The sequence below is a fragment of the Hermetia illucens genome, chromosome 4 (genome assembly GCF_905115235.1).
Source record: "Hermetia illucens chromosome 4, iHerIll2.2.curated.20191125, whole genome shotgun sequence".
Lineage (NCBI taxonomy): Eukaryota > Metazoa > Arthropoda > Insecta > Diptera > Stratiomyidae > Hermetia > Hermetia illucens.
In genome coordinates, this window is record NC_051852.1 from 59,861,332 (window position 1) to 59,876,049 (window position 14,718).

The window sequence follows — 14,718 nt, forward strand, 5'->3', positions numbered from 1 at the left end:
ATTAGGTGTATGGGGTTAACTTTCACTCTTCCTACAACGATATAGCCGAATGCATGCTATACATATTCGTATATGCATAAGAAGCCTTTTTACTTATCACATTCTTGTTATGACATTTTATTAAAATTGAAGGAAATGGATAATATATTCGCTTTTCATAATAAATTGTTGTCGAGCAATTTCAATTTTAGTAATTGTCCATCTAATAAACAATAGGAACGAACCATAGAAGTGGGAATGTTAATGCACCGATTTGCCAAAATGCAACGCGAACTTGCTGGAATTTAAGATTTATTTCTAGAAACCTTTTGAATTAGTAAATATACAAGTTTCTGGTTTCAAGGGTAAACAAATATGCCATTATTTATTAGTAAACGAGTTACTGAAATAATTAACATGATTCCTTCTATATTTAAAAATAGAAAAAAGTTGCCCAATAAACGAAACAATAACCTCACCTGTATGACTTCAGCTTCATATCTGTGAACTAGATACGTGTTATATATTTACGTGAAATATACTTCATTATGTTTAGATAGGATTTTTTTATGAAATGTGGTTCAACGTTTAAAGTGTATTTTTATAATTATGAATATAGGAACGAAACTCTTGTGGAACTTCTTCGATGAGTTAAAGTAGAAACCAAGATCGCCGGCTACCGTTCGTTTCGATTCTCATGAAAAAGTATACCACAATGAAGTGAAGGAGGTCAGTTGTTCCTAAAGTGTGACTATTCGCAAGTTCTTAAGAGTCGTTTGTCGTGCGTATTCGTTCCTTGTATTTCCGGAGAAGAGTCAAAATGGCAGATGAATCAACTCCAGTTTCCGTTGCTCCTATACCATCTGCAGCGCCTAAGAAAGGGAAAAAAGTGGCCGGAGGTCCGAAGAAGCCAAAGGCTAAACCCACTCACCCTCCGACGTCCTCGATGGTGAACGCTGCAATCAAGAGCTTAAAAGGTCGTGGGGGTTCGTCTTTGTCTGCTATCAAGAAATACTTGGCGTCAAATTACAAGGTGGACGTTGAGAAGTTGTCTCCGTTCATCAAAAAGTACTTGAAGGGTGCCGTGGTCAGTGGAACGCTTGTTCAAACAAAGGGTAAAGGTGCATCCGGCTCGTTTAAATTACCAGCCAAAGAGAAGAAAGAAGGTGCTGGCAAAGTTAAACTTGCGAAAAAGTCTGGTGAAAAAAAGGCAAAATCTGCGAAACCCAAGGAGACTAGTGAGAAAAAAGTACCTAAACCCAAAAAGGCGGCCGGTGATAAAGTAACGAAAAAGAAGGGTGCCGTTGCTGCTGCTAAAACTGCGAAGAAGACTGGAAACGTGAAGGCGAAGGCCCCTAAGGAAAAAGCTGCGAAAGTGCCAAAGGTTAAAGCGAAGACCCCAAAACCGAAGAAGGCCACCGGAGCGAAAAAAGCAACTGGGAAGAAGACTGCCGCAAAGAAATAAATACGTATTCGGCGAAGTCGAACCTGCAGAAAACAAAACAGCCCTTTTCAGGGCTATCATTGATTTGCAAAGAGTAAAATTGTTCGATCTAACTACAAAAGCTACCGTGTCCTTTGAGTTGAAAGTATAGGTAAGGAACGAGTTTCCGCCTATTCCTTAAGGCACCGATTATATCCCTACTTAGTTGTAACGGCCTATACGCCCGGCTCCATTCGTTCAAAATTATCGTGACATATATGCAAAAGTACTAACAAGGGCAGCATAATCGGCCGAATTAGAAATAATATAGCTACAACTAGCATGTTAATCTATTTTCTAAATGGGAAACTGCTCCACGATTCGCTGATGAAAGTCATAGTTAAATTCGCCTGTGATGTAAGGAACGTCCGTCTATAACCAAGTTATGAGGGGCACCGTTTCATGAAAATATTAATGCGCATGACAGTCTCCACTTAATAGCTTTAATCTCAAAAAGGTTGCCGACGAATCGTATGTAACTCATTAGTGATCTCTGTATGATAAATGGATAGTGAAAGCGTTTGCATTCACAAATGGGTATTTCCAGTAGCTTTATACCTAGGAAATACTTATTCAGTGAAGAAAGAATATGGAATTTATAAATTTGGAAGACCTTATTAAAAGAGGAATATTTTCAACCTGCAAATGTCTTAAAATAAAGCTTATCTAGTTTAAAGGGGAAACCAAATTAGAAGGTTTTTAGAATTGACTTTTTTATTGCATAGACTGTTAACTTAGCTATCCCAGAATACGGTGCAGAAATTTCAACGCGAAATACCTGCTCCTTTAGATTCTGTGGGCCTAGAACCGAGTGATCATCGAATACAGGCTCAGGTCGAGGTTTATGTCCTTACGAAGCGCTTTGTAAATATTGTAATTTATAAATACTTGCCGTCAGTTCTTTGTACGGGTCTTTGTATATGTCGAAATTGTAATTAAGAGTGATTAAAAGCCAGCATATCCAAAGGCAACAACTTCAAACTTCTATCCAAAATTATGAGGAATCTGGACCAACATTTGGGATAAAACATATATTTAAGGGTGATTTTTATGCACAATTCGTGAAAAAAGTGGTGAAAACTGAAATATTGTTTTCGAACACTTGCAAAATTTCTGATTTTGTTTATTTTCAACTGCATTCAGGTTCATATTCTTAGAAAAGAAGTTAGTACTTTAAAATTGAAACCTTTTCGGTTTGAAGTAAAAATTGGAGTTGCTACACACCCCGCAGTTGGGAAACTCTAGTTTCGAGACTAGAGCAAAATAACGCCTAACTTTGACTTAAAATTTTCAAAAAATTAGCAAAATTTGTTCAAGATAACTTATATAATGTACAAATTTGATTGAATTCCAATTAATTCTTCCCACTAAAAAAGTATGTAAAAGCGAATTTTTCACCCTTAAGGGGTTATGTGCAGTTCTGATGGTCGGGAAAATTGAAAGATTTCATAACGATCAGAGCAATAAGTGCGTATTTATAGCTAATTATGACGAATTAATAGTAATAATCATTGGCGCGATAATCTAATAGGATCTGGTATGTTAGAGCAGTTCATTCAAGACCGTGACGTTACACTGCGGGGGGACGGTATCCTGTACGAGGCAAGCTTTCGGTTCGCCCGTACTTATTACCCTGATTCGACTGAGATACTCATTCACCGCTGAATAGACTAGTATCTGACATTCAGTCACGATATAAATCCCTCTGCCAGCAGTGAGACTTGAACCATGATCTACTACGACAGCCTAGCGCTTTAGCTACGTACCCACCTGGGCACGTCAGAACATGTAAGGGTCATTACCCCGCCATATATACTGTGTTGATGCAGCTAAAAAGAAATCTAGAATGGCCTATATGAAGCATCAAATCGATTTTTTAGAGAATGTAGAAGGAATACTGTGTGGCCCTGAAATCGACGACTCGATGTAAGTAGATAAGTTAACTTTTAATATGGAAAACAAAAGCAATTAAGACTTGTTTTTGCTTGTCGTCAATATTATTTAGTATATTTGCATATGTTGATATTTCGGGGACCACTTTTTCCCTTCATCACTGGTACAGTCCATAATACTAGCGAAAAACAAAAACAAGTCTTAATTATTTCAAATAATTTGATCGCAAGAAACACCACAAGATTGCACTTTGACGAATTTGAAACTTTAAATGCGACGGCGCAATGGTTGAGGGGGTAGAACGTCAGTTTGTTGCTGCTCTAGGTCCAAATCCCAGTCGCATCGGTTGCTGTGTTCATCTTGTGTTTGCCTCGTTGCTGTAAGGTTGCCATTGGTACATTGTTAAGTGCGATGACAATGCAACTAAAGCAGCTCCTACAGGTGCGTCAAGTGTGACCGGCTACACGGCCCTGGTGAATGCGCCAAAACAGTCGAGGAGGCACCGAAGTGCGCCAACTGCGGGGGCAACGACCACCCTGCCAATTATAGAAAGTGCCCACGGATCGTCTAGGTGGTGGCAAGGAGGATCGCACAAAAACGTGCACCTCCCACCACCCTCTCCTCTCAACTACCTCCCGCCTCGCTGGTCGTCCTATCACAAACACAGCCTTCACCCGTCCGTCCGTGTCTTTCGCCGACGCCGTACGAAGCGGAACTTCTTCCCGGACACCCAACCTAGTGAACCAACCCACCACCATTTCCAATCCAGACTTCCTTGAGTTTTCCAGGAAATCACAAGAATTCTTGCAGCTTTTCCTTGCCGAGCACAAACCCGATATAGTTCTCCTATGTGAAACTAAATTGAACTATAGATACAATCCTTCCTTCCCTTTCCTGACCTACCACAGTCCAATGCTCAAGGCCGGGACACATGTGGCGGAACGGCCGTCCTTATCTCCGACAAATTCCTAGTCACGCAAATTCACCCACCTCCCAACACCTTCAAATCAATTCCATCGAAACTACACTAATCTCTTTCGAATCCCAATCAACCTCGGTCTTCGTCGCCTCTGTATACTGTCCCCAGCAATCCCTCTACACCCATGACTTTCACCTTATCAAGTCCCTCTGTTCGTCCCAACACCGCTCTCCCGGTAAATAATGGTCCCTGATTATCGGTTGAGATTTCAATGCCAGACACCCGTCCTGGTTCGATGCAGGGTCGAACCAGAAGGGGGATCCGCTCCACCTGTTCCTCACAACCTCAAATCCCACCATCAACCTAGCCCATTTCAGCCCGGCCCTGCCGACCTACAACAGATCGCATTACCATTTCTACCTAGACCACTCCCTGATTAGCAGCAACCTGACGATTATTCCCAACCCTAACACCTTCCCCCTCCTCGAAACGGTCCCCGGCATCAGCGATCACGACGCCATAATCCTCCACATAAAATTCCCGGACAGAGTCGTTCAGTCCACGCCATCATCAGTTCCCGACTTCCAGCGTGCAAACTGGAAACATATCAACCTGGCCCTCAAAACCAAACTTCAATCTCTCCTACTCCCATCCAACTGTACAGTTCCTGACGAGTTCATTGATCTGACAGTTCGTCAATACACTGAAGCAGTCCGGCAAGTATGCAACGAACTGATCCCATCCCGTCCCTTAAACTAGCGCAATCTAGTTACCCTTCCCAACGATATCCTATCCGATATCCGATAGGAATAGATACTCTCCGCAATCCTCTCACTTCCTCACCGAAATTCGGGAACTGGACAAGTCCATCCGCGAAAGAATCCTCACCCTATACACCCAATATCTCCACAACCGCCTTTCCAACACCGAACTGAACGCTGGTACATACAGGGAAAACCTGCCCGCGTTAAGGCAAATCAGTCCAACAACGCGACCCTACCCCAAAACATCCCACCCACAGAAAAAGTAAACGTCCTCGCTCACCACTTCCTACAAGCCCACCACTGCACCCTCCACTTCCGTGAACCAAGTTTCGATAACGAGGTAAGCGGAAAGATCTCTTAACTCCTAGCCCACCCTTCCTACTTCATTCCCCAACCCGCACAAGTCAGGCTTGCCGGCCGTGATGCAGTAGGCGAATGCTCCAAGGCCTAGCAAGGGCGATCAGACCCGAGTCTGCACGGGGACTCATCTGAAGTGACTTCGGTCACGAAACCTTACCAGGGGTATACTGGTACCATGGGAACCGAGGTAGCCCCTGGACTCTTATACTTCAGGAGAATTCCTGTCGTATCTGAGTACAGCTCGGTTGGTTGCGGTTGGCCCCCTAGTGGGAGTTTCATGGTGGCTGTGGTTGTGCTCAAGCGAGAAGAGACCTTCGGGCCTCGACGTGGTGTTGCGTATCAACACGGGTGCCTTAGTCCATAGTTCGGTAGAGATTTAGGTAATTCTTGCATCCACCAGTATGAATGCTAAGCCATGCACTTGGTATAGACTGGTACCGTTGCGCTTGTCTCAGCGGGGCTCTGATTGTGGTCACAAAATCAATCCGTGTCTGAAGAGGGCCGTAGGATTAAGTCTCAAGACAAGTACCTACGTTAAACACCGAGGACTTCACTGTCACCGCAGCTGGTGCTCTGAGTTGCCGGGGAGGAAGACGGGGCAGCAACCCTGTCGGCTGAACCAAAACCAAGTGGCCGAGGAGAACCTCCACGTGGTGGCACCGGGAACCGCTGTATCGCATTGGCTTGCCGGCCGTGATGCAGTAGGCGAATGCTCCAAGGCTTAATTAGGGCAATCAGACCCGAATCTGCACAGGGACTCATCTGAAGTGGCTTCGGCCACGAAACCTTACTAGGGGTACACTGGGGGCATCGGGAGACGGTGTATCGTATTGGCTTGCCGGCCATGACGCAGTAGGCGAATGCCGTAAAGGCCTAATTAGGGCGATCAGACCCGAGTCTGCACGGGGGCTCATCTGAAGTGGCAATAAATCATGAAACTTTACCAGGAGTATACTGGTACCATGGGAACTGGGATAGCCCCTGAATCCACATACTTCAGGAGAATTCCTGTTGTATATGCATTCAGCTCGGTTGTAGCGGTTGGCCCCCTAGTGAGAGCTTCATGGGGGTTGTGATTACGTTCAAGAACAGAGGCCTTCGGGCCTCAGCGTGGTTTTGCGTTTCAACACGGGTGTCGTACTTTTTAGTTCGGTAGAGATTTAGGTAGGCCAGTATGAAGGCTGAGCCATGCACTCGGTATAGACTGGTACCGTTGTAGCTTGTTTCGGCGGGGCCCTGATTATAGTCACAAAATCAATCCGTGTCTTAAGAAGACCGTGGGATTAACTCCACGAGACAGGTACCCACGTAAAGTACAGTGATGTAACTGTCAGCGCAACTGAAGTCGGGGGATCAATAAAACAAATGAAATCGGGGAAACACTCAGGATCTAACGACATCGCACCTTAGCTCTGGGAGCGAAGAGCTTGGATCCAACACTGTGACTCAATCGGATTATTGAGGAAGGTAGAACACCATCTAACTGGTAAGAAAATACCATAGTTCCAATATGGAAAAAGAAAGGTAGTCCAGCTGAATATTCAAATTACCGTCCGATCCGGTTACTTTTCCATACCATCAAGATTTTTGAACGCATTTTTTACTCATGAAGAAACACCTTGAGAAGCATCACCCTTTTTACATTCCATTTCTAGATCTGGAAAAGCGTTTGACCGCGTGCCACGAACTCATCTGGTATAATCTACAATAATACTTAGTGCCAGAAGAACTCATGCGCTTGGTTCAATTGCTCTACCACGATCCGAAAAGTAAAGTTGCAAATGCGGCGGGTGTATCAAAACCGCGCTTCGCGTCTTTGTTGATGGTCATCAAGGAAGCGCCCTCTCATCACTCCTCTTTGTTCTTGTTATGGACACCCTCACACGGGACGTCCAATGCCCTACATATACACTGCTATACACTGCTTTATATGGTTGATGTCTTCCTAGTGGTCAATAGAAAAAATGATCTCGAGCAACTTGTCTAAAAATGGAATGATCGCGTCATACAACACGGTCTCAGATTGAATCTGAAGAAAACTGAATTTTTGACGACCGATTCCCATGGAACAGGCACAGTAACTGCCTATGGCCAGAACTGAGCGATTTAAATATCTCGGGTCAATGCTATTAGCCAATGAAAAACTGCGTCGTGAAATTACTTCACGCATTAGTGCAAGCTGGATGAAGTAGCGTCCCACAACTGGTGTTCTTTATGATCGACAGTGTTGTTCGGTCTGTCGCCCACTAACGACTAACGGCGTCTTGCGGTAATGGAGACGAAGATGTTGCGTTGAACTAGTGATTGCACCCAAATCAGGCCTTTGATAAAACAAAATGGCGAAACCGATCACGGCGAGCCGACCCCGTTTGTGAATGGGATAAAGGCTGAAGAAAAAGATTTCTGCTTCTTGTTAATGTTACTGAAAGGATTAATGGATAAGAAAAAAATATTTCCACATTATTTTAAAACAAAATGGGCATGCAACAGTTGATTAACCTCCGTAGGCGAAAGTCTGCAGGTCGTAATTTTTTATCTAATGCAAAAAAAACCAAAAAGTTTCTAAGAAAGGCATACTAACTTAGTAAAGTATGTACGTTTTTTTGAAAATGTTGATTTTTAATAAAATGGCGTTAATTTAAAGTAGACATTTGTTTTTTTTTTTGACGATTTTTGTTTTTATAAAATGGGTCATAAAATAGTTAAATGTTTTACCAATCGAAAGTATCCTAGATTGCAATTGGAGGTGCTAGATGCCAATTCAAAAAATGTGGTTTTGAGAAAGCGCACTTAAAGTTTCAAGTGTTAAAATTGTGAATAAATTTATATTCTACCTCTAATCTACAATGTCAGGGCCACACAGTAGGTCTTAGAAAGGAATATCCCTATACCCCTCATTCTTCCTTGGTATAAAGCATCCTCTAGAGGTTTCTCTAGCTTCTTCGATGGAAACGCTCAGACTGCGTTAATTTCGGGCCGTCAACTTTGGAGCAAAAGTTAGAACAATAAAATGTCATTGTAATGCCAAGTTGATTAATAATTTGATTTTCCATAATTAAGCCTATAATTTTTACATGTCATTTGAAAACTAACATAATGAGGCAACTTTTATCAACTTCACAAGTTTCTAAGTTGAAAGTACCATTGCAATGATATTGACACTTAGATAAAAAATCGATTTTGTAATTTCTTTAAAATTTAAACAAAAGAGATTGTGTTTTTTTTGGGAGGACAAATTTTTTGACACTATTTACGAAAAACGCTACAAATCTGTAAAGGTAAACGATGGAGTGCCCTTTCCATGGACCAATTTTCCTTGAACAAGTGGTACTATTCACCATTAAAAGCTCTACCATCATAAAAGGGACATCCTGTATAGATGATTACGATGATTTTTTTTTCAGATTTTTCGGTTGGATAGTTTCTGGGAACGAGACGTGTTTCACTTTTTGAGGTACACATTTTGAGTTCTCATTTGCCTGCGTTCACCCAATATAAGAAATAAGACCATTTTCGAAAAGTACTTTGATTTGATACCCCACGCGACCCTCTTAAACTCACATAAAACTTTGTAAAAATGGTCAAAAAAATCACAAGGTGGTATTACCCCTTAAGTCTGCTTAAGATAGTGGATTTGCGTTCCATGGTTTGCTCGAAACCTGAACTTGTGGTTCAGAATGATGCTTTTCACGTCACAGTATTAAACTAGCCTTATTGCCCATGCTTTTTTGAAAACCTTGCCGAAGTGGGAAAGAAGGAGAACGGGCCTGAATGTTTGCGGCACGTGACAGTACATTTTTTTCTTCGTGGAATTTATCTTCGCTATTTACCAAGTGTTAGGAAAATCATCATCATCATCAACGACGCAACATCCGGTATCCGGTTTTGCGCCGAGGTCAACCAGTTCGATATCCTTAAAAGCTGTCTGTCATCTTGCTCTACGCCATCGCTCCATCTGAGGCAATGTGCCACGTTTTCTTTTTCTACCATAGATATTGTCCTGATAGATTTTACGGGCTTGATTTTCCTACGGTGCGGTGTTTCGAGCAGAACAGGTTTTGTAAGCTGAAACAGGCCCGGTTGGCTGACAACAACCGTGCGTGGATTTCATTCTCGTAGCTGTTATCGGTTGCGATCTTGCACCTTAGATAGGAGAAACTGTCAAGATCTCAAAGTTGTAGTTGTAGTCCTAACATATCTTTATTGTTCTTATTTGACTAGTGCGATTTAATGTTGTCGCTTCTCTGTGCTTTGGCTCTGACGTTGCCACTATGTACTTCGTCTTGCCTTCATTAATGTGCAGCCCAAGATCTCGCACCGCCTGCTCGATCTGAACGAAGGTAGACTGTACATCTTGGGTGTTCTTCCCATAATGTCAACATCGTCAGCATAGGCCAGTAGTTGGGTGGACTTAAAGAGAATCGTGCCCCTCGCATTTACCTCAGCATCACGGATGACTTTTCCAGAGCCAGGTTAAAGAGGACGCTTGATAGGACATCCCTTTGTCTTAGACCGTTGTTAATGTCGCATGGTCTCGTGAGTGATCCTGCTGCTTTTATCTGGCCTCGCACATTGGTCAGGGACAGCCTAGTCAGTCTTTTCAATTTCGTCGGGATACCGAATTCTCTCATGGCCGTGTTCAGTTTTACCCTGGCTATACTATCATAGGCGCCGTGAAGTAAATGAAAATATGGTTTAAATAATGGTCATATTCCAACAGTTTTTCCATCGCTTGCCGCAAAGAGAAAATCTGATTTGTTCTTAATTTGCCTGGACTGAAGCCTCTGTGGTATGAGCCAATGATGTTCTGGTCGATAGGGGCCATCCGACCAAACAAGAAGATGGTACTCATGATGATGCCTCTATAATTGCTGCACTGTGTGATATCTCCCTTTTTATGTATGGTGCAGATAGGACCTTGAGTATAAGTTTAATGAACCGTTTTGTGTAATTGGTCGTCTCTATATTTAACCAGTTCGGCTGTAATTCCATCGGCTCCTGGAGACTTATGATTTTTAAGCCGATGGATTGCACGGACTGTTTCTTCCATGCTCGGTGGTGGCAGTGTTTGTCCGTCGTCGTCAGTTGGAGAGACCTCCAACTCGCCGATCTTTTGATGAAAGTAGTCAACCAATCGCTCTAATATGGCCATTCTGTCAGAAATTAGTTTCCCTTTTTGCCTTGGTAGGATGAGCATCTAAATGCATAAGGCTTCATCCTGCTGACTTATTGGTAAAACTACCGCGCCTGATCCAGTTTACTTTTCGAGTTCACATACCTGTTGGTTCTCCCAGGCTTCCTTTTTCTGTCTGTGAAATCGCTTCTACACTCGACGAAGTTCGTGATAGGTCTGTGCGCGTGCCTCCGTTGTTTGAGAATGCAGCATGGCCAGATAGGCAGCATTCTTCCGTTCCGTTGCCAACTTACACTCATTATCGAACTAGTTGTTCCGACTTTTTTTTTGCGACTGGGCCAAGTATGTTTGTGGCCGTACGATATCGTTCTTCAGGAGGTTGGGAAGATCATTTATTGATGTTTCATTTCCAGGGCCTCTGTTAGCTGCGGTTATCCATTTCTTATAGGTGCTACTAGGGACTCTCTTATAGATGGCTTCAGTGTTCACTCTCACCTGATTGTCAGAGGGGATTCGACCTCGAAGCATTAAGCCAACGAGATAGTGGTTCGAGTTATTGTGGTTCTTCTATATGTTCTGACATTCATCCAAGCTGTGAATTGGCGGCTTTCGATTAGCACATGGTCAATTTGATTGAAAGTGGTCTCATCTGGAGAGGCCCACGTATGTTTGTGGGCTGCCTTCCGCGCAAACCAGGTACTTCCAACAACTATTTGTGCGACACTACTAGTTGGGTAGTCCGCAGTTCATTGTCATTGGTAGTTTTATGTAAGCTATGGGAGGCAACGTCTGTATTCGGACTTCTCCCTACTTGGCTGTTAAAGTCTCCAAGTATGATTTTGATATCATATCAGGGGAAGATTTTGTGGGTTAGTTCTACTGCTTCGTAGAAGTTATCCATCCGACTCTGCAGCCTCCTCTGTTGTAACATGAACTTCGGTTTATATTTCTAAATTTGCCATGTAAGGTTGTCAGCCCTACCCAACCCCCAAACTGGAGGACCAGTTGGTACAGTTTGTCCCGTTTTTAGGTGCGGGCGACGCGCCTTCATTCAGTGGAAATAGGATTTGTTAGTAGAGCTGCCGGTGTTGAATCAGAAGGCGTTTCCCAGATTTTATGCTCTATCGTGTATACCAATCGTCTGCAATTGAGAACCGCCGCATCACTGCTTAAAGTTTTTGCGACAATTGGCATATAACAATACATTTTCGCAGCTATACGAAACGCATTGAAACGCATCATCGCTATGATGCCAGGCTTTGGATGTTGCCTTCCGCCCATCCAAAGGTTGGACGTGGAGAGGGTTCGTATCGATATAAGATGTTCTTTACAGCCTCGGGAGCCTTTTGCGCATCCTTTTTGATCCTTGGCTAGCAATTTATGAACATCAAGATGTTTTGAGATGAGATCCATATTCGATCAGGGCCTTGAAGTGTGTTAGATCATTTTATTCAAGACCGTAACGGTACACTACAGTACACTGTAGGAGGCAATGTGGTCTGCATTGCGCTCGCCCGAGATTATTACCCTGATTTGACTCAGGTACTCATTCATAGCTGAGTCGACTAGTATCCGACATTAAATCACGATACAAATACCACTGCCACCAGTGAAATTTGAATTGCGACCTTCCGTATGACAGTCCTGTGCTCTAACCACTCAGCTATCCGGACACGCGGTTATCATGAATGCGTTCAAAAATCTTCATTGTATGAGATAGTAAGCGGATCGGACGGTAATTTCAACATTTTTCCATATTGGAACTGTGGTACTTTCTTGCAAATCAGATGGTGTTTTCGAGTAAATCCTCTTTTCCGGGCAAATTCACTTTTCCGGGTAAATTCTCCACCAAGGAATTCTCAGACAGCTAACTGCATCTAAATCTGCTTGAATTAATCACTCGTTAAAACCGCACTTAATTCATAGACATTGACCTTGTTACACGTTGAAAACTATTTATTTAGAAATGAGAAAAGTTTAAATTGAAAGTTTAGATTCATGAAGCAAAGGGGACTGCCTTCGCAAATTCACTTGGTATATAATATGTTTTAAATTTTACTACGCGAGAGTGCGGGTGATCACGCCGGCGGTTGGAGCAGAACAGCAGTTGCTCTCCATGCGGTCCCTCTGTCTCCAAACAACAGAAATTTTCACCGCTGGTTAACCACTCCTGTGGCGAGTTCTAAGAAGCCACGGAGAGCGCCGGCGGTGGCATCTACCCGCTCGCATTAACAACATTCGAAATAAATTTCGAATGTTTTTAATCCTTCTGCGCCACATCACTCCGCCCCCAGATGAAATCTTGGAGGTTCAGCGACCGAACCCGGAACTGCGTTCTCCATCATTCTGCGAAGCGAACGCAACGTTGATTTCGGGCGCACAAGGGCTTCAGCCTGGACGTGCGTGCACGTGACTAGTTCCCTGGGCGCACAGACAAGTGCGGACGAGTGTCGGGTGTGGCTTTGATGCGTCAAAGACTGTCCCTCAGCAGACGCAGCAATCCCGACTCTGTGAGACCCTATCTCTTTTCGACGACCGGATCACTTGGGAGGCCGAGTAGGACGAGAAGCAAGACTTGAGTCCTGGACGGATTTTCGCGTGCCATAATGGCGGCTTTCAGCGTCCGATGCCAACGTTCTAACATCTCATTGGATTGCGGGTGGTATGCCGTAGTGCGCTGGCGTTTGAAACCCAGGAGTTTGCCTAACTCCGAGAAAGGGGTGGACTCAAATTACATTCCCTGGTCAGTGATTACCACTGCAGGGACGCCAAAGCGAGGGATCCACTCTCGACAGAGGGTTTCGGCACAAGATTGCGCCGTAATGTCTTTCAGAGGTATTGCCTCAGGCCACCGCGTAAACCTGTCGATAATTGTAAGGCAATACTTGTAACCGTGCGAGTCTCGCGAAGGTCCTACTATGTCGAGATGCATTGTGTGGAACCACTTGGTAGTGCGGGGGAATGAACCCACTTCTTTCCTTACATGCCTGGTGACTTTATACTTCTGGCATGCGATGCACGCTCTGGCCCAGGAGTTGACATCCTTGTTCATAGAGGGCCAGAAGTATTTCTCGGTGACTAGCCGATTTGTTGTCCTGATGCCTGGATGCGCTAGTTAACAAATAACAGTTGACAAATGGGTTAACAAATGAAACGATATTTGTTTTAAACTTTTTTTATTCATTCACGAGGGCCAGAGTGCTTACGCTCTGGTAGTACTCGAGGAACTGCTGATCTCCGTTTCTACACCTCCTTAAATACTACGTCTTATTTACTAATGAGTCGACAGGGAAATATACAACACATATTTCCTTGTGACCCATGGTTCTTATCTTTAACACAGGGAAACTATACAAACCATGTTTCCCTATGACCTGTGATCTTTATTATTATATGGGTTCAGACTTTTATTACCCATGGTGATAATGTTCCTGGAAGGTCGGGGATTTATTTATCTAATGGGATATTATTCCAGGAAGGTCGGAGATTTATTTACCTAATGGGATGTTATTCCAGGAAGGTCTACAGACATTGTTATCTATTGAATTGCAGATGGTTGGCATCCGCTTCGTCGACTATGACTCGCTAAGTCGTGAACCGCGTGGAACATTTCCTCGCGAAAGGTGGCCGGAATGTATGGCCGGGGTCCCTTTTCCGAGTCTTCGCAGCAGAGAAAGAGGTTCGAGCCGAAGATGGGCAACTCCCGAAATTTGTATTGGGATTTGAGGTTCTGAAGTACTACGTCATTCTCCTCCGCCTTGGCGATAGCCGAGAAGTCGAGTGCGGCGGGGATGTTAACTTCGGAGACACGTGACAAAGCGTCAGCAACTATGTTGTTCTTGCCGGACACGTGCTGAATGTCTGAAGTAAACTGGCTTATAAAGCTAAGGTGTCGAAACTGACGAGGGGACGCTTTGTCGGGCTTTTGTTTCAAAGCATATGTGACAGGCTTGTGGTCCGTGAACACTGTGAACGGCCTGCTTTCTAGGGAGAAGCGAAAGTATTTGATGCTCAAGTACGCGACGAGCAGTTCTCGATCGTAGGTACTGTAGTTCCGTTGAGCGGGGTTCAACTGTCTAGAGAAGAAGCTCAACGGTTGCCAGACGTGATTCACCTTTTGGTGAAGAGCAGCACCTACAGCGATGTCAGAGGCATTAACAAAAACGGCTAGAGGTTCATCTTTCAG

General features: G+C 43.8%; 1 protein-coding gene across 1 annotated transcript; it reads left to right on the plus strand.

Annotated features, from left to right (window-relative positions):
* Window positions 1-637: 637 nt before the first annotated feature.
* On the plus strand, window positions 638-2,132 carry LOC119655324 (histone H1-like). Its single transcript, XM_038061163.1, has one exon. The coding sequence runs from the start codon at window positions 800-802 to the stop codon at window positions 1,442-1,444; it is 645 nt and encodes a 214-aa protein (XP_037917091.1). The 5' UTR covers window positions 638-799; the 3' UTR covers window positions 1,445-2,132.
* Window positions 2,133-14,718: the final 12,586 nt, after the last annotated feature.

What these genes read in the sequence shown, in the direction of transcription:
- LOC119655324 (XM_038061163.1), top strand. Translation starts at nt 800, where the DNA reads ATGGCAGATGAATCAACTCCAGTTTCCGTTGCTCCTATACCATCTGCA.